The following is a 22742-nucleotide window of genomic DNA, read 5'->3' as shown; positions in this document are numbered from 1 at the left end:
ACACAGCATAGGCCACAATCAGTGAATGTGCACGCAGGGCAAAACCCAATCAAATTGTTAAGATGGATCGTGCACGAGGCTAATTATGTACCAAAATTTTGTATAAGAGACTGCTTAAAACTTTGTATCATTGGAGAGAAGCCTGGCTAGACTGAGAGCAGGTTGTCTCCCCACCGGTGCGAATAAAGACTGCATGAATCTTCGAACGCAGACCTGGTGTCGAGTGTTTATTTCAAATACTCCACTTCAGATGCCAACTTGCATCTTCCAGTCAATATCTCAGATCTGCCTTGAGATCGACAAGTTTTGCATTAAAAATGAACATTGATAATTGAATTTAACAGTATTTGATACAGCACTTCATTTTATTTAATTGATTTGCGAGACTGTAGTTACAGAAGTGTAAGTGACATTTTCCCCAATTAAATTTATATAGAAAAGTTAAAAATTAAAAATGTTTGATTTGGTATAGAGAGGCAAATTTTATTATTGGCAATTTAAATTCCATGATCTCTAGTTCTTTCACCGCCTTTGTGTAAACTTAGGACTTTACGCTGCGATTTTTGCTGCAGTTTTCAACCAGGTCATGTGTGATCGTTTCATCTGCATCTATGTTGGCTTTAACTCTCTTCCCCACCAGCTTAAAGATGTCGTCTGGTTCAATACCTTTGGGTTCTGCCACCTTCACAGTCATCATATCCAGAGTCAGCGCTGTTCCTGCTGGAATCGTCACCTGGGCTACTATCGATTTGCCCAGCTACAAAGACAAAATAAAAAAGAACATTTTAACCACTATAAGGCAGCGTGCAATATGTATGTTACAAGCTCCCTACACGTTATACTAACTGAAGTCATTTATAATTCCATGGGAAGACAGCGGATTGAAAAAGATAGCGTACTGCCACTCATTTCTTCATCATTCTGGCTACTTTCATACCAGTCATTTGTTAAAAGAGCCAACACTCCTGGAATTGCTAATTTCACATGCATCTATATGACCACGTGATAAAGATTTTAAACCTAAAAAAATCCATTGTAGAACAGTCTAAACTTTCTTTCCTTGCCTGCACAAGATGACACTGAATAATCCATTAGTACTCAAGTAATGGCACAGCAAGAAAAAAAAAAGCACTTTGAACACTTGTTTAGGCTTGATTTTATTCTTCGACACTCTGCCCGAACTGTCCGAGTGTAAGTTACCTTGTTGTGGCAGGCCATCTCACAAGGCAGCAGGTGTTTGATGGAAGACCCAAATGCCTTCTCCACAGTGCGGATCGAGCGGACCAGTTCTCGCAGCTCATCGGGCTCCAGGGAAGCCTGGTGGTCGCTACCCTTCCAGGTTTTGTCCATGGTCACGTGACGCTCCACAACTTTAGCTCCCATAGCAACTGCTGCGATGCTGACAGCAATTCCAGTTTCGTGACCAGAGTATCCAATAGGAATATCTGGAAATTCCTTCTTGTATTCCTGGAAGTAGGAAGAAAGAAAAACTTAACATCCATCTGCAGGACATGGATATGATCTCCTTTAACTTTGGCAAACTACATCTGGTTAAAGACAAAATGGCCAATCAGCAGCAATGTTGGCATCAGAAATGTTATTTGCATGGAGCAAAAATGTCTTGTAATGCTCTGCACTTCTGCTGGGAATTCAGGACATTAACTTTTTAACAATACAGCCAGAAAACAATAGGAATTAGTTTTACTTCTGAACATCAGTTCTGACAGGGCCTCAGAAGCGTTCACTGTTTGTAACATTAAAACTCATTCCAGTCCTTCACAATATTACGCAGTGAAATAAAAGAGTCGTCGGCCATTTGACCCTTTGAGCCTGTTCAGCCATTCAATAAGACCATGGCTGATCTTCTACCTCAACTCTATCTTCCCACATTATCCCTCGATTCCCTTAGTTCCCAAAAATGTAATCGACCTCGGTCTTGAATATACAGAATGACTGAGCATCCACAGCTCTCTGTGGTAGAGAATTCCAAAGATTCACAACCCTTTTGAGTGAAGAAATTTCTCATTTCAGTCCTAAATGGCCGACTGCTTATCTGTGACCTCATGTTCTAGATTCCCCAGCCAGGGGAAACATTTTCCCAGCATTAACCCTGTCAATCCCCTGAAGAATTTTATATGTTTCCATTAGATCACCTCTCATTCTTCTAAACTTTAAGGAATATAGGCCTAGTCTACTCAATCTCTCTTCATAGGGCAGGAACCAGTCTACTGAACCTTCGTTGCACTCCCTCTAAGGCAAGTATGTCTTTCCTTAGGTAAGGAGACCAGAACTGTACACAATACTCCAGGTGTGGCCTCACCAATGCCCTGTATAATTGTAGCAAGACGTCTTTACTCTTATAGTCCAATTCCTTTGTAACAAAAGCTAACATACCATTTGCTTTCCTAATTGCTTCCTGTACCTGCATGTCAACTTTGTGATTCATGAACAAGGACACTCAGGTCCCTCTGAATGCAAACATTTCCCAGTCTCTCACCATTCAAAAAATATTCTGCTTTTTTGTTTTTCCTCCCAAAGTGGATAACTTCACACTTCCCCACATTGTATTCCATTTGCCATTTTCTTGCCCAGTCAACCTGTCTATATCTCTCTGCAGCCTCTTTGCGTTCTCCTTACAGATTACTTTCTCACCTAGCTTTGCATCATCAGCAAACTTGGATACGTTACACTCAGTCCCTTCATCTACGTCATTAATATAGATTGTAAATAGCCGAGGCCCTGATCCTTGCGGTACCCTGCTAGTTACAGCCTGCCAACCCAAAAAAGTCCTCTTTATTCCTACTCTCTGTTTTATCCATTAACCAATCCTCAATCTATGCTAACATATTACAGGTTGAGCGTCCCAAATCCAGAGTTCTGGAATCCGGGACGATTGGTGGCAGGGGTCCGGAATCCGTAAAATGTTCCCGAATCTGGACACCCTGAGGGAGGCTTACCAAAAACCGGAAATAGCGCAACCTGGGCCCAGGCATTTCCAGACTCGGCACAAGTTACTGATGTCCGAAGTCTGGAAATATCGCATCCTAGGTTTGGGCGTTTCCGGACATCAGAAACACGTTCAGAGTCCGGAAAAAACCCGAAAACCGGCTCAGCCTCGGTCCCGAGGTTGCCTGATCCAGGACGCTCAACTTGTACCCCCAATCCCACGAGTCCTAATTTTGTGTAATAACCTCTTGTGTTGCACCTTAATGAATGCTTTTCAAAAATACAAAAAAGACACCACATCTACTGATTCCCCCTTATCCAACCTACTAGTTACATCTTCAAAAAACTAACATTTGTCAAACACTATTTCCCTTTCATAAAATCATGTTGACTCTGACTAATCATATGATTTTAGTGCCCTGTTACCACTTCCCTAATAATGGATTCTAACATTTTGCCTACTACTGATGTCAGGCTAACTGGCCTATAGTTCACTTTTTTTCAGAAATCTGGCTTCTAACAGCAAACATCTATTGTTTTAAATATTAAATTGTTTACTGTAAAACTCAAATATTGTCAACCGGCACCCTTGTTTGGTGATGTCACAACAATAACCTTATGTTCGCTGGAATTGCTGAAAAATTCAGCAATCAATGGTTGAAGTTTTTCCTCATTTGCAACAGTGCAAGAGGGACCTTCTACTGGACATTGATAGGTTGCTGGTAAAACTACTGACTTCACTGCATTTTTGGACAAATATTGCAATTCAAGAACCAGAGGTGACAGGAGGAAAAACTTTAGGATTTGGAATGCGCTGCCTGATAGGGCAGTGGATACAGATTCAATAGTAGCCTTCAAAAGGGAATTGGATAAATACTTGAAGAAAAAAATAAATAAATTGCAGGGCTATGGGGAAAGAGCAGGGGGAGTGGGACTAACTGGATAGCTCTTCGAAAGAGCTAGCACAGACTTGATGGGCCGAATGGCTAGAGTTGTGAAATTATTAGCTTTTATAAAAAGTGGCTGCTCTATAACTGAAAAAGGAACAGCCCTTCCTCTTCATTAGGAGCTTTGCATCACCTCTAGGTTATTGCCAATTCAAAAGCAGTCCAGTGCAAGGGGAAAAAAAGTGTAACATTAAAACTATGTACCCTTTCTAAAATGTTCTAAAAGCTGCAGCATCTAGCTCTAGAAATTGAGAGAATACAGCGTCGAAGCGACGGATAGCTGCAGAACAACGAACTGGTTACTGGCTGGGGCTTTACAGGACACAGGAGGACGTGGTCATGTTCAACTTTGTCCAGTAGAACACATTTCTTGGGCATTCTCTGTACAATTTCCCTCGAATCAAACAAGCTTGGCTAAGCAGCTATGGCGGCCCGGGGTGGGGGGGAGGGTGTGAAGGACACCACCCAGCATTCGTTAATCATTACAATGATGAAAAAGCTAGAATTCGATGGTGATATTTTAGTTCATCGCCAGTTCCATCTGGAAGATGCACCTTACCTGCTACAAAGGCAGTGCAACAACCGAAGTGTGTAATCTTCAAATTACTCAAGGGCAATAAATGCTGGCCCTGCCAGCGACACCCAACTTCCCATAACTGAATAGTAAAATTTAAAAATAAGTGCCAGAGTTGAGTTTCTAGTGCTGCCTATTATTTTTAATGGATTTCCTCTTACTGAGGGCATTACCTGTTCAGAGGAACATAAAACAAAAGTCAAATATTTTACAGGCACATCAATAAAAAAAGGTTGGGATGGGAATAGGGCCATTAAGTGATGGACAGGATAATACCACAGGCAACAATAGGGAGATGGCAGAAATATTAAATAATTACTTTGCTTCAGTATTTACCAGGGAGATAGAACAGGTGGACATGACATTGGATGATGAGATTAGTAATGAGATAAGTGCATTTAAAATAAAGAGAGGAGATATATAAAATAAATTAATCAAACTCAGGATAAAACCCCTTGCATCCACACATTTTAAAATAATCTAGAGAAGAGATAGCAGAGGCATTACTACACATTTAATAATTCGTTAGAAAAAGGTGTAACTGGTAAAATAACCAGTGGATGTGGTGTATTTGGACTTTCAGAAGGCTTTCGATAAGGTCCCGCATAAGAGATTAGCGTGTAAAGTTAAGGCACGTGGGATTGGGGGCAAGGTATTGACTTAGATAGAGAACTGGTTGGCAGACAGAAAGCAAAGAGTTGGAATAAACGGGTCTTTTTCCAGCCCCCCCCCTGGAGTGGCAGGCAGTGACTAGTGGGGTACCGCAGGGATCGGTCCTTGGACCCCAGCTATTCACAATATGTATTAATGATGATCTGGACGAGGGAACTAGATGTAATATCTCCAAGTTTGCAGACGACACAAAGCTGGGTGGGCGTGTGTGCTGTGAGGAGGATGCCGAGAAACTCCAGTATGATTTGGACAGGTTGGGCGATTGGGCAGAAGCATGGCAGATGCAATATAACGTGGATAAATGCGAGGTTATCCACTTTGGTGTCAAAAACAAGGCGGCAGATTATTATCTGAATGGCAATAGATTGGGAGAAGGGGAAGTGCAACAAGACCTGGGCGTCCTTGTGCACCAGTCGCTGAAGGTAAGCATGCAGGTGCAGCAAGCGGTTAAGGCGGCAAATGGTATATTGGTCTTTGTAGCGAGAGGGTTTGAGTACCCTTGTTGTATTTTTCTCCTACTTGTCTGTGCATCTGTCCCGTCTCCCTCAGTGTCTCCATCCCCTCCTTTCTCTCAACCCATTCCTCGTGCTCCTTCTCTGCTCTGCCACTCCACTTTCTGTCTGTCCCTCTCCCTCTCATCCTCGTTGCTTTTCTTGCTGGGTTTTTACCCCCCAGGGATTCTCCTGAAGCTTTTGATTCCAGGTGGACGACCCGGGCTGCTCACCCTTCATTCATCTGGCTGTTAACGTGCAATACTGGACCTTCAGTGTTGCCAGGCTGAGTTGAGTGTCCATCGCTGCTCACCTCGCCTGGTCACCAGTGGGAAGGAGGGAGGAGGACAGTAGCAGTATGTTTGTGTGTGTGCTAGGCCGTTGTAGCAGAGCCTGGTCCCCAATCGTCTTGGATCCCTTGCCATTGGACCAAGACCTTGCTCTGTTAAGCCCGTGTGGTAGCTGGTGTGCAACAGCCACCCCATGTTAAAAGAATTCACGCACAGGCATCTTCCACCCTTTAAAATGAAGTTCGGGACCTGGTTTTAGAGACTGTAGGTCCCGCATTGGACTAATCCGTCACCTGCAAATTCATTTTTAATGTGGAAGCAAGTCATCCTCGGTTCCGAGGGACTGCCTAAGAAGATTCGAGTACAGGAACAAGGATGTCTTGCTGCAGTTGTACAGGGCCTTGGTGAGACCACATCTTGAGTACTGTGTGCAGTTTTGGTCGCCTTATCCGAGGAAGGGTGTTCTTGTCATGGAAAGAGTGCAGCGAAGATTCACCAGGCTGATACCTGGGATGGCAGGAATGATGTATGAGGAGAGATTGGGTCGATTAGGCTTGTACTCGCTGGAGTTTAGAAGAATGAGAGGGGATCTCATTTGAAACTTATAAAATTCTAACAGGACTAGACAGATTAGATGCAGGAAGGATGTTCCTGATGGTCGGGGAGTCCAGAAACAGGGGGCACAGTCTAAGGATAAGGGGTAAGCCATTTAGGACAGAGATGAGGAGGAATTTCTTCACCCAGAGAGTGGTGAACCTGTGGAATTCTCTACCACAGAAGGCAGTAGAGGCCAATTCATTAAATATATTCAAGAAGGAGTTGGATATATTTCTTAAGGCTAAAGGGATCAAGGGATATGGGGAGAAAGCAGGGACCGGGTACTGACTTTGGATGATCAGCCATGATCGCATTGAATGGCGGAGCAGGCTCGAGGGGCCGAATGGCCAACTCCTGCTCCTATCTTCTATGTTTCTATGTGTAGTGCCAGAGGACTGGCGGACAGCTAACGTAATACAGATATTTAAGAAGGGGGATAGAACATGTCCAGGGAATTATAGACCAGTCAGCTTAACATCGGTGGTAGGAAAAATAATGGAATCCCTACTAAAGGAGAAAATAGAAGAACATCTAGAAATGAAAAGTATAATAATGAATAGTCAAGATAGATTTCAAGAGGGAAACTCTTGTTTTACCAACCTCATTGAATGTTTTGAAGAGGTAACAGAGAGAGTAGTCAAGGGTAATGCAGTAGATGTAATTTATCTGGATTTTCAAAAGGCCTTCGATAAGGTACCCCATAATAGACTGATGAACAAGGTCAGAGAATGCGGAGTCAGGGGACAAGTAGCAGAATGGATTGCTGGCTGGCTTCAGGACAGAAAGCAGAGAGTGGGAGTAAAGGGTAGCTATTCACAGTGGCAGAAGGTGGGTAGTGGTGTTCCACAAGGATCAGTGCTGGGACCACTGCTGTTCACAATTTACATTAACAATTTAGACTTTGGAATCAAAAACACAATTGCTAAATTTGCAGATGACACCAAACTGGGGGGATAGTCAATACTGAGGAGGACTGCAACAAGTTACAGGAGGACATTAATAAACTTGCAGAATGGGCATATAATTGGTAAATGAAGTTCAACACATAAATGTGAGTTATTACATTTTGGTAATAGGGAGGTCACTTATCACTTGGAGGGTGCGAGTCTAGGTGGGGTGGAGGAACAAAGGGATCTCGGAGTACAAATACACAAATCACTAAAAGTTGCGAGACAGGTTAGCAAGGCCATAAAAAAAGCAAACCAAGCACTAGGGTTTATTTCTAGAGGGATAGAATTGTAAAGTAGGGAAGTTGTGCTAAACCTGTATCGAACCTTGGTTAGACCACACTTGGAGTACTGCGCACAGTTCTGGTCACCATATTATAAAAAGGATATAGAGGCACTGGAGAGGGTGCAGAGAAGATTTATAAGGATGATACCAGAAATGCGAGGGTATACAGATGAGGAAAGGATGAACAGGCTGGGTCTCTTTTCTCTTGAAAAAAGGCTGAGGGGTGACCTAATAGAGGTCTTTAAAATTATGAAAGGTTTTGATAGAGTGGATGAGCATAACTAGAGGCCATCAACATAAAAGATAGTCACCAAGAAATCCAATAGGGAATTCAGAAGAAACTTCTTTACCCAGAGAGTGGTGAGAATGTGGAACTCGCTACCACAGGGAGTGGTTGAGGGGAATAGCAGAGATACATTTAAGGGGAGGCTAGATAAGCATGAGGGAGAAGGGAATAGAGGGTTATGCGGATAGATTTAGAGGAGGAAAGACGGGCAGAGGCTAGAGTGGAGCATAAACGCTGGTGTGGACTGGTTTCTGTGCCGTATATCCCTGTGGATACTTCAATCAATGTTCCTCCCTAAGGTGCATGAATCGGGAATTCCTGCGCAGGACACTCACCAGCTGCTACCATACACAAAAAAAAAAGGGGGACATTGCCCGCAACATGAATCACTTGTGGGTAGAGCAGCGAAGAATAGCAGAGAACCCCGTTGGGGTTGCTAGAGTAAAAATCAGGAAAAACTGTTTCCACTGGCAGGAGGCTCGGTAACCAGAGGACACAAACGTGATTGGCAAAAGAACCAGCGAGGAGAGCGAGAAAGAAAAAATGCGCAGCGAGTTGATATGATCTGGAATGCGCTGCCTGAAAGCAGATTCAATAATAACTTTCAAAAGGGAATGGGATAAATACTTGAGGGGGGGGGGGGGGGGGGAGGGGGAAATTGGAGTGTTATGGGAAAAGAGCAGAGGAGTGGGGCTAATTGGAGAGCTGTTTCAAATAGCTGGCACAGGCACGATGGGCCGAATGTAGAATCATGCAGCACAGGAGGAGGCCAAACGGTGGGGAAGGCAGGCAGAACAATAAACGGGCAGCTGTCAGGAGGGGAAGAAAAGAATGGGAGATTTGTTCCAAGTATGGGCAGACAGGTAAACCCCAAAGTTATTGGATATCCAGTGTGAATGCTGCAACACCTCGGCATTATACTGACCGTGATGATACGCAGGTTAGCATCTTCAGGCTCCAGTGGGTAGGCACTGGTGCACTGGAGAAAGCAAAACTTGCTGTTGATGGGCTTCACAGTTTTGTAAACTTCTCTCATTGTTTCCATGCTCTGCATCCCACTGGAGATCACCATCGGACGGCCTGACCACACAGAAAACAAACAAAATCAGTACAAGTAAAAACTGAATTCATGGAATGTAAGCGGAGACTTACTGCAGCTTTGGTTACCTTTCTTGGCAGCTTTTTTCAAATATTGAAAGTTATTTGTGTCCAAAGAGCCAACTTTGAAGAAAGGCACATTCAGTTCATGAAGGAATTCAACCGCCATCTGCAATCAGAGCAACATTCAGCCCGCCAGTCACATAGATTTTGATCATCTTCAAAGCTTTTATCTTTCGTTCTAACATTTTGCTACTTATCTGGATGTCCCGCTGCATCTTTCCATTTCTAGACTTCCTTATCGCTTGCTTGCTAACTTTTTCCTTTCTTTTAACTCATTTCAACAATCTTGATTCCAGTCTGTGCCTATTGCAAATACTCAAAGAATGAAATGATCCAGTGAACAGAACAGCTTCAATGGGGGCAAATAAAAAAAAAGAGTACAGTTAGAGTTAACCAAAGAGGTTCACGGGTGTATCTGCTGACTGAATAACACACTGACGAGCAGACGAGAACTACTTCCTGCCAGTGCAGTTGAGCACAGTGCCACCAACCTCTTCTACGGTTAGCATGAAAGAAGATCTTGAAACTTGAGCAGATGAGCAAAAGGACTATGCAGTCCTACATTTAACTGGGGGAGGTGGGGGGGCAGGGGTGCAGAAGAGTCAAGCAAAAGGGTATAAAGTCAGCTGAAGCAGAACTGGAACACTGCAGTCAGATTTGAGAATCAGCTGTGTTAGACACAAAAAAATGCATCTTTCTCCCCCCCACCCCTCGAAGATTAAGGGGTGATCTAACTGAGGTGATTATGATTAAAGGAGTTGATAGGGTAGATAGAGAGAAACTATTACCTCTGGTTTGGGGGCGGGGGGGGGGGGGGGAAGAAAGGGGTGCGTGGGGTGGGGTGGAAAGAGTCCAGAACAAAAAGGGAATAACCTTAAAATTAGAGCCAGGCCGTTCAGGGGTGATATTAGGAAGTGCTTCTTCACACAAAGGGTAGTGGAAATCTGGAACTCTCCCCCGAAAAGTTGTGGATACTAGGGTACAATTCAAAATTTCAAAACGGAGATGAATAGATTTTTGTTGGGTAAGGGTATGGAGGGTTACAGAACCAAGGCAGGTAGGTGGAGTTAAGATACAGATCAGTCATGATCTAATTAAATGGTGGAACTGGCTTGAAGGGCTGAATGGCCTCCTCCTGTTCCTATGGACAATAAACAGCATCATATTCAAAACCTCTCTTTTTAAGTGACATCTAAACTCTGCTGTCCATGGAAGACCCTGGAGGGCAGTTTATATAAATACATAAAAAAAATCCTCGCAATCCCGAGAGACAAATGGCTATCGTAGCGTTGCTGGACATCTGCTGTGGTTACCGCATTTGATCAAATGTTTGATTTACTGGTGTCCTGATAATCGAGGGCCAATTTCCAGAGAACATGCTGCTACTGGGGAGCCTTCCTCAACAAAACTGTTGTGCTGGTCTCAATATTTTATGGAAAACCATGGGCAGTACACTTAGTGTGTCAATGTGTGTGGTCAGCAGGCACTGGTGCCCACTAACAACGCAGAAACATCAGCCCTTGTGAATGTTGAGGAAACGTTGAACAAGGTTTGCACCTCGCAATCCCTTTTTGTACCCAACCCATATTTAGATTTCCAAGTGCCGTGAAGAGATGGAGCTTGGTACCATGACCAGAGGCTCCCTTCTCTCTCACAACTTGTACAAAACCCGATTTAAAAATCTATATTTCAGGGCACCTTAAACCTAAAAATTAGAACATACCTCGTCCATGCCTGATGCGGTGAAGAAGATGCCAACTTCCTGTGCAAATTTGTAGAGCTCCTTATACTGCTCGTGACTGAACTCCAGGTAGCGCTTGTGATCTCCGTAGGTGACGCCCCACGAGTGTTTGGATGGGTAAGGCTTTTCTAAAGCTTTCTTGTTAAATTTGTACTCTAACTCACTCTTTTGGAACTTTGCACAGTCTGCCCCACATTCCTACAAAGAAACACAAATACAGCATAGATTCACAAAACAATACTTTCAAAAATCTGAAATTCCAATACCTGCAGGAATTTGTAAAAAAAAAGACTTGCATTTCTATAGTGTCTTTCATGACCTCAGGATGTTTCAAAGCGCTTCACAGCCAATGAAGTACTTTTGAAGTGTAATCACTGTTGTAATGTAGGAAATGCTGCAGCAAAAAATTGAGATAATGACCAGATAATGTGTTTTAGTGATGTTGTTTGAGGGATATATATTGGCCAGGACACCAGGGAAAACAGCCCTGCTCTTCAAAAGTGCTGTGGGATCTTTTACTTCACTTGAAAGGGCAGACGGGGCTTTGGTTTAACGGCTCTTTAACCCACAACCTTCTGACTCAGGAGAGAGTGCTACCCACTGAGCCATGGCTTAAAAAAAAACTAGTAATAGTTAGGGATGTACTATTTATATTAAGTACTAATCAATCCCCAGTGGCATTTCACAAGGACTGTAGGCCAGTCATGGTCTTCAGATGAAGCAGGGCTAGAGGGCAACTTGACCAGGGTACACAGACAATTCAGCACCTATTTGAAAGTCCTCATCTTTATATACACTTCAATTTTACATTATTTATAGTCAAATAGCAAAACTGGCAGCAATTTGCAATGCAGAGCGGTAGAGTGGGCTGGGATGCAGGAGTTTCTCTCCAGTGCAGGGATTTTGAGCTGTTCCATGATGGACAAGCATCCCTTATTTTGGAGATGGACCTAGGTGTCCAAACAGCAGAGTTAGGAGGACTCATGGGTGAACAACATGAATAGCCAAGTTTATTTGTGACAGAACTGTACAAGTAAATGTAATAGAGACACATAAATCTTATATTGTATGCACCTCCGGTCTGAAAATCTTACTCCTGCATTACATTGTGTTATTTTGAGAGTTATTTTCACATCAACATTTAATGTTACAACTGCCTACACGTGGCAAAATCAAAGCCAGCATGTCACTTTGTTTATAAACCAAATGAATGTCACAATGCTTTTAGGAAAATGAAACATCAACCACTATTTCTTCTTCAGCAACTAAGATTTCTAGGTGTCCAAAACATGGTTATTTTTAAAAAGATTCTATGGAGTCAATTGTATCCTAAGCCGCCCATTACTAAACAGTCGTGGACAGTAATGCTGGGCTCTCCAAGATGCTCCTTAAAACCTGCCTTTGAACTAGCTTTGTCTCACTTGTCCCAATACTATGTCACTCATTGTCAAATTTGGTCTGGATTACACTCCTGTGAAGTGCCCTGGGATGTTTTTAACATTAAAGGCACTATATAAATGCAAATTGTTGTCTTGCTCATGACCCGTCTCATGCAGACTTGAGCAGGTACCAGAGAACTGCCAGAATCTGCAGAGTCCTGTCGCAGCAAGAATCGAGTGCCTTTGGGCAAGGAGGAGAAAATTGGAATTTCTATTTTTGGGGAAAGTTGAGGGTTTTGCCCACAGAATGGACGATAGCAGTGCTGTGGTCATTTCCATCCCCCAGCAACAAGAGGTCTCTCTCTCTGACTAATCTCCAAGACTAATGCTTTAACTGACTCCCCCGCTATTACCGTGCGATCAAAGCATACAATGCTGGGCTCGATGGTGGCTCAGCTGCCAAGGACAATCGAGTTCCTAGATTCAATCTCCACGATGTGCAGAGTTAGCTGATCTCACCTGAGGGGACAGTAGAAACTCTACACATCATAATCACTGCTCCTATTCCCACCGAGACAGCAGGTGCTGGTAATGGTTCTGTTGCCATTTACAGCCCCTTTTTCTTCCAGAGTCTTTTCTTCCTGAGTCAGAAGGTTGTGGGTTCCAGTCAAACTCCAGAGCAGAGCACAGAAATCTAGGCTGACACTCGGGGCAGTACTGAGGGAGTGCTGCATTGTCAGAGGGGCCGTACTGAGGGAGCACCAATACTGTCAGAGGGGCCGTACTGAGGGAGCACCAATACTGTCAGAGGGGCCGTACTGAGGGAGCACCAATACTGTCAGAGGGGCAGTCTTTCAGATGAGACGTTAAACAGAGGCCCCGTCTGCTCTCTGGTGGACGTAAAAGATCCCACGGCACTATTTCAAAGAAGAGCAGAGGAGTTATCCCCGGTGTCCTGGCCAATATTTATCCCTCAATCAACATCACTAAAACAGATTATCTGGTCATTATCACATTTGTGGGAGCTTGCTGTGCAGAAATTGGCTGCCACGTTTCTTACATTACAACAGTGACTACACTTCAAAAAGTACTTCATTGGTTGTGAAGTGCTTTGGGACATCCCAAGGTCATGAAAGGCGCTATATAAAAAGGAAAGTCTTTTTTAGGGAGATACTGACAGATGGAAACAGACCATATTAATAAGAACATAAGAAATAGGAGCAGGAGTAGGCCAATCGGCCCCTCGAGCCTGCTCCGCCATTCAATAAGATCATGGCTGATCTGATCCTAACCGCCAATCCACTATGACAGGACTATCTCCTGAATCTAACAGAATTAGACACACGAAACAGGAGCAGGATCAGGCTACACGGCCCCTGGGCCCGCTCCGCTACCCACAGGGCCATGACCGATCCGCACCTAAACTCATGTCCAAATTCCTGCCCGCTCCCCGTAACCCTTAATTCCCTTTTCTTCTAGGAAACTGTCTATTTCTGTTTTAAATTTATGTAATGATGTAGCTTCCACAGCTTTTTGGGGCAGCATATTCCATGGACCTACCACCCTCTGAGTGAAGTAGTTCCTCCTCCTCTCAGTTTTGAAAGAGCAGCCCCTTATTCTAAGACTATGCCCCCTAGTTCTAGTTTCACCCATCATCTGGAACATCCTCCCCGCATCCACCCGATCCAACCCCTTCACAATCTTATATGTTTCAATAAGATCGCCTCTCATTCTTCTGAACTCCAATGAGTAGAGTCCCAATCTACTCAACCTCTCCTCATATGTCCATCCCCTCGTCCCCGGGATTAACCGAGTGAACCTTCTTTGTACTGACTCGAGAGCAAGTATGTCTTTTCTTAAGTATGGACACCAAAACTGTATGCAGTATTCCAGGTGCGGTCTCACCAATACCTTGTACAACTGAAGCAATACCTCCCTATTTTTATATTCTATCCCCCTAGCAATGAAAGCCAACATTCCATTGGCCTTCTTAATCACTTGCTGCACCTGCATACTAACCTTTTGAGTTTCGTGCACCAGGACCCCCAGATCCCTTTGTACTTCAGTACTTTCCAGTTTCTTGCCATTAAGATAATAACTTGCTCTACGATTTTTCCTGCCAAAGTGCATAACCTCACACTTTCCAGTATTGTATTCCATCTGCCAAGTCTCTGCCCACTTACTTAGCCTGTCTACGTCCCCTTGCAGGTTTTTTATGTCCTCCTCTCTCACTACTTTCCCTCCCATCTTAGTATCATCTGCAAACTTTGATATGTTACACTCGGTCCCCTCCTCCAAATCGTTAATATAGATTGTAAAGAGTTGGGAACCCAGCACTGACCCCTGCGGAACACCACTGGTTACTGATTGCCAGTCTGAGAATGAACCATTTATCCCAACTCTCTGCCTTCTGTTAGATAGCCAATCCTCTATCCATGCCAGAATATTACCCCCAATCCCGTGATTTTTTATCTTAAGCAATAATCTTTTGTGTGGCACCTTGTCAAATGCCTTTTGGAAGTCTAAATACACTACGTCCACTGGTTCACCTTTATCCACCCTGTATGTTACTTCCTCAAAGAACTCCAGCAAATTTGTCAAACATGACTTCCCCTTCATAAAACCATGCTGACTTTGTCTTATTAAACTATGATTATCCAAATGTCCTGTTACTGTCTCCTTAATAATGGACTCCAAAATTTTACCTACCACAGATGTTAGGCTAACCGGTCTATAGTTTCCAGCCTTCTGTCTACTGCCTTTTTTAAATAAGGGTGTTACATTAGCAGTTTTCCAGTCTGCTGGGACCTTTGCTGAGTCCAGGGAGTTTTGGAAGATTATTACCAATGCATCCACAATCCCTACCGCCACTTCCCACAAGACCCTTGGATGTAAGCCATCAGGTCCAGGCGATTTATCCGCCTTGAGTCCCATTATTTTACCGAGTACCACTTCCTTAGTGATTTTGATCGTGTTTATCTCCTCCCCCCCTATAGCCCCCTGCTTGTCCAGTGTTGGGATATTCTTAGTGTCTTCTACTGTAAAGACTGATACAAAATATTCATTTAGTGTTTTTGCCATCTCCATATTTCCCACCATTAATTTCTCGGTCTCATCCTCTAAGGGACCAACATTTACTTTAGCCACCCTTTTTCTTTTTATATAACTATAAAAACTCTTACTATCTGTTTTTATATTTTTTGCTAATTTACTTTCATAATCTATCTTCCCTTTCCTAATCAATCTTTTTGTTATTTTTTGCTGTCTTTTAAAGTTTTCCCAATCCTCTATCCTCCCACTAGATTTGGCTACCTTATATGCCCTTGTTTTTAGTTGAACACTATCCTTAATTTCTTTACTTAGCCACGGATGGCTGTCTTTTCTTTTACACCCTTTTCTTCTCAGTGGAATATACTTTTTTTGGAAGTTGTAAAATAACTCCTTAAATGTACACCACTGATCATGTATCGTCTTACCCTTTAATCTATTTTCCCAATCCACTTTGCTCAATTCTGCTCTCATACCTTCATAGTCTCCTTTATTCAAGCTTAGCACGCTTGTTTGAGATACAACCTCCTCACCCTCTAATTGAACATGGAATTCAACCATGTTATGGTCACTCATTCCAAGGGGATCCTTTACTAGGACATTTTTAATTAATCCTGTCTCGTTACACAGGACCAGATCTAAGGTTGCTTGCCCCCTGGTCGGTTCAGTTACATACTGCTCAAGAAACCCATCCCTAATACACTCAATGAACTCATCCTCAAGGCAGCCCTGCCCAATTTGATTTGTCCAGTTAATATGATAGTTAAAATCCCCCATAATTATAGATGTTCCCTTATTACAAGCCTCAACTATTTCCTGATTGATACTCCGTCCAACCGAGTTGCAACTGTTCGGAGGCCTATAGGCTACGCCCATTAGTGTTTTTTTCCCCTTCTTATTCCTTATCTCCACCCAAACTGTTTCATTATCCTGATCTTTTGACCCAATATCATTTCTCTGTATTACAGTGATTCCTTCCTTTATTAACATAGCCACCCCACCTCCCCTTCCTTCCTGCCTGTCCTTCCTGATCGTTAAATAACCTGGTATGTTTAATTCCCAGGCATTGTCACCCTGCAGCCATGTTTCTGTAATGGCCACAAGATCATGCCCATATGTAGCTATTTGTGCCATTAACTCATCTATTTTGTTACGAATGCTACGTGCATTCAGATAGAGAACTTTCAAATGTGTTTTGTGACACTTAGTTCCTGCTTTTGCCCTTTTTATTACTTTACCTTTTACTCCATACCTTCTGCCCCTTCCTGACACGCTCTGGTTTTTCATTTCCCCACTGCTACCTAAGTCTATGACCTTCTCTGTTGTCATTTTTATTATTTGTTCTCTAGGAACCTCCCCCCCACTAGTTAGTTTAAAGCCCTCTCTACAGCCCTAGTTATATGATCCGCCAGGACCCTAGTCCCAGCACTGGCCAAGTGAAGCCCGTCCCAACGGAACAGCTCCCTCCTGCCCCAGTACTGGTGCCAGTGTCCCAGGAAGCAAAACCCATTTCTCCCACACCAGTCTTTGAGCCACGCATTTAACTCTGATTTTATTTGTCCTAGCCAAATTCAAAGACAACAAATCAGACATAGGCAACCACACATTATTTTACACGGGATTGAAGTAAAACCAATGAAACTGATTATCTGGAGTAAACAGGAAGATTATGGCCCTGAAATTCCATGTTGGGTTCTCCCAGTCACCCACTATAACTTTGGAAGAACCCCCAACGACAGCGCAAAAGCCGTTTTCAGCCATTTACAGTTTTTGTTCAGATTTCCAGCATCTGCAGTATTTTGCTTTTGCAGAAGCCAGCTATGGATTAGAGAGAGTGGGAAACTGGGCAGGATCCCACTCCTGATTGCTCTCCAAGAACCCCCAGACAGGGTGGACACATGTACGGTCGTCTTCTTCTTAAGCAGTCCCTCGGAACCGAGGATGACTTGCTTCCACATTAAAAATGAGTTTGCAGGTGACGGATTAAGCCAATGCGGGACCTACAGTCTCTAAAACCAGGTCCCAAACTTCATTTTAAAGGGTGGAAGATGCCGGTGCGTGAATTCTTTTAACATGGGGTGGCCGTTGCACACCAGCTACCACACGAGCTTGACAGAGCAAGGTCTTGGTCCAATGGCAAGGGGATCCAAGACGATTGGGGACCAGGCTCTGCTACAACAGCCTAGCACACACACACACATACTGCTACTGTCCTCCTCCCTCCTTCCCGCTGGTGACCAGGCGAGGAGAGCAGCGATAGACACTCAACTCAGCCTGGCAACACTGAAGGTCCAGTATTGCACGTTAACAGCCAGATGAATGAAGGGTGAGCAGCCCGGGTCGTCCACCTGGAATCAAAAGCTTCAGGAGAATCCCTGGGGGGTAAAAACCCAGCAGGAAAAGCAACGAGGAGGGAGAGGGACAGACAGAAAGTGGAGGGGCAGAGCAGAGAAGGAGCAGAAGGACTGGGTTGAGAAAAAGGAGGAGGGGATGGAGACACTGAGGGAGACGGGACAGAGTCACAGACAGGTAGGAGAAAAATACAAGGGGAAAGTGGACTGACAGGAGTAAAGGAGCAATTCCCAATGCCTGTACTCACCAATACCCGGAGTTACAGGGAATGCAGAAACCAACTTGGATTTAGTGGTTATAGTTTTTGCAATTAATGGTTTTGCTTCTGTTTAGCCGCATCAGGAGAGGCGGGGAAGCAAAGGTTTTTAAGGCAAATTTTTTATTAAGGAATTTTTTTTTATTTTGACAAGTTTTTTTTATTTAAATCAATTTTTTTTATTTTAAGGCAATTTTTTATTTCCGGCCCTCCCTGCGCCCCCCGGCCTCTCGCTACCTTGGCCATGCGGATCATCTGCTTGGCGATGCCCAGGTCGCCCTGGTGGTTCTGGCCGATCTCGGCGATGATGAAGCAGGGCTGGTCGCCGCCGATCGGCCGCCCGGGACACAACTCGAACTCCAGCGACATCTTCAACCCGAGCCCGACAGCGACAGGCCCAGCGCCCCGCGCCTGCGCATTATAAACAGCGGTCCGCCCTTACCCCGCACAGGCCCCGCCCCTAGAGGGCATGCCCCCTACAGGCCCCGCCCGCCCCTCGCCGTCACCCCGGCAACGCAGGCCTCCACACTCGAGAGGCGCCTGAGAGCCGGGGTTTAGGGTCACTGTCCCCGGGTTTAAAACAGCGTCTTTCACCACCTCAGGACGTCCCAATGAGCTTTACAGCCAATGAAGTACTTTTTGAAGTGTAGTCACTGTTGTAATGTAGGAAACGCGGCAAACAATTTGTGCACAGCAAGATCCCACAAACAGCAATGTGATAAATGACCAGATCATCTGTCTTTACCGATGATTGAGGGATAAATATTGGCTAAGGACACCGGGAAGCACTCCCCTGTTCTTCAAAATACTGCCATTGGATCTTTTACCTAAACCCGAGAGGGCAGACAGGGCCTCGGTTTAACGCCTCATCCGAAAAACGGCACCTCCAACAGTACTGCCCCTCCGACAGTGCGGCGCTCCCACTGTACTGCCCCTCCGACAGTGCAGCGCACCCTCAGTACCGCCCCTCCGACAGTGCAGCGCTCCCTCAGTGCGGCGCTCCCTCAGCACAGCCCCTCCGACAGTGCGGCACTCCCTCAGTACTGCCCCTCCAACAGTGCGGTGCTCCCTCAGTACTGTACTGGGAGTGTCAGCCTAGATTTTGTGCTCAAGCCTCTGGAGTCAGACTTGAACCCACAACCTTCTGACTCAGAGGCAAGTGTGCTACCCACTGAGCCATGGCTGACACCAGATTTAGGGTCTCTGTCCCCAGGGTTAGGGTCTTACCATCCCAGTACAAAACCTGTACCACTGATTGGCCAATCAACACAGAATTCTAAAAGGCATGCTATGATCGACAAACCTGATGGAACTTTTGGAAATACAGTGGATCTGATTAACACGGACTTCCAAAATGTATTTGATTAGGAATCAGAGAAGAGACTTCTGGTGAGCATAATGGAATTACGGGAAACGTAACCATTTGGATAGAAAGATGGTTGGAGCACAGAAAGCAAAGTTAAGGGTAAAATGAAGTTGCTCCGACTAGAAAGATGTAGGAACTGGTATTCCACAAGGGGCTGTGTTGACCAATTTAATTACCATATATCAAAAATGATCTAGACTTGGGCATTGAGGGAACGTTATGAAAATCTGTTGATGATTGCAAATTGTGTCGGATTATGAAAAACAACAAGAGGTCAAAGATAGGCTAGCGGGATGGGCAAACATCGAAACATAGAAGATAGGAGCAGGAGTAGGCCATTCGGCCCCTCGAGCCTGCTCCGCTGTTCAATGAGATCATGGCTGATCATCCAAATTCAGTACCCTGTCCCTGCCTTCTCCCCATATCCCTTGAAACCTTTAGCCTTAAGAAATATATCCAACTCCTTCTTGAATATATTTAATGACCTGGCCTCCACCGCCCTCTGTGGCAGAGAATTCCACAGGTTCACCACTCTTTGGGTGAAGAAATTCCTCCTCATTTCAGTCCTAAATGGCTTACCCCTTATCCTTAGACTATGACCCCTGGTTCTGGACTCCCCGGCCATCAGAAACATCCTGCATCTAGTCTGTCCAGGCCTGACAGAATTTTATAGGTTTCGATGAGATCCCCTCTCAATCTTCTAAACTCCATTGAGTATAAGCCCAATCGACACAATCTCTCCTCATACGTCATTCCTGCCATCCCAGGTATCAGCCTGGTGAATCTTCGCTGCACTCCTTCCATGGCAAGAACGTCCTTCCTCAGATAAGGCGACCAAAACTGCACACAATACTCAAGGTGCGGTCTCACCAAGGCTCTGTACAACTGTAGCAAGACATCCTTGTTCCTCTACTCGAACCCTCTTGCTACGAAGGCCAACATACCATTTGCCTTCTTAACCGCCTGCTGCACCTGCATGCTTACCTTCAGCGACTGGTGCACAAGAACACCCAGGTCTCTTTGCACTTCCCCTTCTCCCAATCTATTGCCATTCAAATAATAATCTGCCTTCCTGTTTTTGCCACCAAAGTGGATAACCTCACATTTATCCACATTATAGTGCATTTGCCGATGCAGTTCATTATAAGGGGCAGCACGGTGGCATAGTGGTTAGCACTGTTGCCTCACAGCACCAGGGACCTGGGTTTGAATCCGGCCTCGGGTGACTGTCTGTGTGGAGTTTGCACAGTCTCCCCGTGTTTGCGTGGGTTTCCTCCGGGTGCTCCGGAGTCCTCCCACAGTCCAAAGATGTGCGGGTTAGGTTGATTGGCTATGATAAATTGAGCCTTAGTGTTAGGGGGATTAAATACGTGGGGTTACGGGGATCGGGTGGGATATGTTTCGGTGCAGGCTCGATGGGCTGAAATGGCCTCTATCTGCACTGTGGGGTTTCTGTGATTCTGTGATATAGGAAAATATGAAGTAATACATTATGAAACTAAGATTAGGGAAATGCAACACAACGGCAGAATAATGTGTAGATACACAGGTCATTAAAAGTGACAGTTCAAATTTCATAAAATGGATACAGCACAGAAGGAGGCCATTTGACCCATCATGCCTGTGCCAGCACTTGAAAGAGCTATCCAATTAGTCCAATTAGTCCCACTCCTTCCCCTTAGCCCAGCTAATTTCTCCACTTCAAGTATTTATCCAATTCCCTTTTGAAAGTTATTGGCTCGGATTTTGTGGTAATAATAACGGTGAGGTTATCAGCGCAATAGGAGGGATATTTCTAGTGAACTGTGCTGATGGGAAGTAAAATGAAGGCTGTGTACACCCTTCTTTCATTGATAAAATGTTAAAAATGTTATAATATTAGAATCATAGAATCAAACTGCACAGAAGGAGGCCATTTGGCCCATTATGCCTGTGCCGGCTCTCTGAAAGAGCTATCAAATTAGTCCCATTCCCCTGCTGTTTCCTCATGGCCCTGCAGATTTTCCCCCTACAAGTATTTATCAAATTCCCTTTTGAAAGTTACTAATGTATCCACTTCCGCCACCCTTTCAGGCAGTGTATTCTGGATCATAACAACTCGCTGCGTAAAAAATTTGTTCTAATCTGTCCCCTGGATTTTTTGCCAATGATCTTAAATCTGTGTCCTCTGGTTACTGACTCTCCCGCCAGTGGGAGCAGTTTCTCCTTATCTACTCTATCAAAATGCCATAATTTTGAACAACTCTATTAAATCTCCCCTTAACCTTCTTTGCTTAAGGAGAACAATCCCAGCTTCTCCAGTCTCTCCACATCACTGAATTTCCTCATCCCTGGTATCATCCTGGTAAACCTACTCTGCACCCTCTCCAGCCTTGACATCCTTTCTAAAGTGCGGTGCCCAGAATTGGACACAATACTCCAGCTGAGGTCTAACCAGTGAAATATAAAGGTCTGACATAACTTCCTTGCTTTTGTATTCTATGCCTCTATTAATAAACCCAAGGATCCCATGTGCGTTTTTAACAGCCTTCTCGACTTGTCCTGCCACCTTTAAAGATTTGTGTATGTGAACCCCCAGGTCTCTCTGTCCCTTTAAAACTGCACCATTTAGTTTGTATCGCCTCTCCTCATCCTTCCAAAATGCATCGCTTCACACTTCTCTGCGTTAAATTTCATTTGCCCATTTCACCAGTATCTTGAAAGTAATTTACCAATTGATTACTGATTGCTCACCCAACTCCTCCAAATGCTTGATTTGCTCTTCTCTCCATTTGCGTATACTACAGGAAACTCTTTTTCATCCGGCACCGATGGGAACGGCGTGGTGCCGGTTTATCAAAAAGTCTGGATTACAGAGAGGTATACTTACTAAGGTATGAGAGCCCCGTACACGGCCACAGATCCAGGCGTCCTTGTTGCATGGCAACAGGTGCATAAACCCTGGTTACACGGCCACTAATATGAAGTAAAACTTACCTGAACCTACTCCTGAATTTTGCCGGTTAAGAGAGATTTCCGGTTATTTAGGTGCCGGTAAAAAGAGAGTTTCCTGTATCTGGCTCCTGGTATAGTCAATCGGTTTGTGAAATCGCCGAATATGCATCAGCACTGTTCTCCTAGCAAAAGAGGAATTTTAAACAAATGTATCAGTTGATCTCTACGTTAGGGGGAGTGTTTGCTAGTGCTGTGGGGGAGGGTTTAAACTAAAATGGAAGGGGGTTGGGAACCTGAGCAGGGAGACAGAGGAAAGGGAAACAAGGATAAAAGCAAAAGATAGGAAGGAGAAAAACAAAAGTGGCAGTCAGAGAAATCAATGGTTTAAATCAAACGTGGCCACAGTAAATAATAATTCTAATAGGTCTAAGAGCATTAAAAAAACAAGCCTGAAGGCTTTGTGTCTTAA

At 44.3% G+C, this 22742-nt stretch overlaps 1 protein-coding gene across 1 annotated transcript; it reads right to left on the bottom strand.

Annotated features, from left to right (window-relative positions):
• Nucleotides 1-214: 214 nt before the first annotated feature.
• Nucleotides 215-18398, bottom strand: nansa (N-acetylneuraminic acid synthase a). The gene is made up of 6 exons (XM_086005672.1): nt 18211-18398; nt 10921-11136; nt 9204-9303; nt 8962-9116; nt 1201-1467; nt 215-757 (listed from the first exon to the last, which is right to left on the bottom strand). The coding sequence occupies exons 1-6, from the start codon at nt 18340-18342 to the stop codon at nt 542-544; spliced, it is 1086 nt and encodes a 361-aa protein (XP_085861798.1). The 5' UTR covers nt 18343-18398; the 3' UTR covers nt 215-541.
• Between the last annotated feature and the right edge of the window lie 4344 nt (nt 18399-22742).

This window comes from Somniosus microcephalus, chromosome 2 (assembly GCF_052327205.1).
Source record: "Somniosus microcephalus isolate GS21.2 chromosome 2, FLI_Smic_1.0, whole genome shotgun sequence".
Classification (NCBI taxonomy): Eukaryota; Metazoa; Chordata; class Chondrichthyes; order Squaliformes; family Somniosidae; genus Somniosus; species Somniosus microcephalus.
This window is presented reverse-complemented; position numbering and strand designations above follow the sequence as displayed.

What these genes read in the sequence shown, in the direction of transcription:
- nansa (XM_086005672.1), bottom strand. Translation starts at nt 18,342, where the DNA reads ATGTCGCTGGAGTTCGAGTTGTGTCCCGGGCGGCCGATCGGCGGCGAC. An exon ending in AGATGATCCGCATGGCCAAG is followed by an intron (nt 11,137 to 18,210) that starts GTAGCGAGAGGC and finishes GTTTCTTTGTAG; the next exon opens with GAATGTGGGGCAGACTGTGC. An exon ending in GAAAAAAGCTGCCAAGAAAG is followed by an intron (nt 9,117 to 9,203) that starts GTAACCAAAGCT and finishes CTGTGTGGTCAG; the next exon opens with GCCGTCCGATGGTGATCTCC.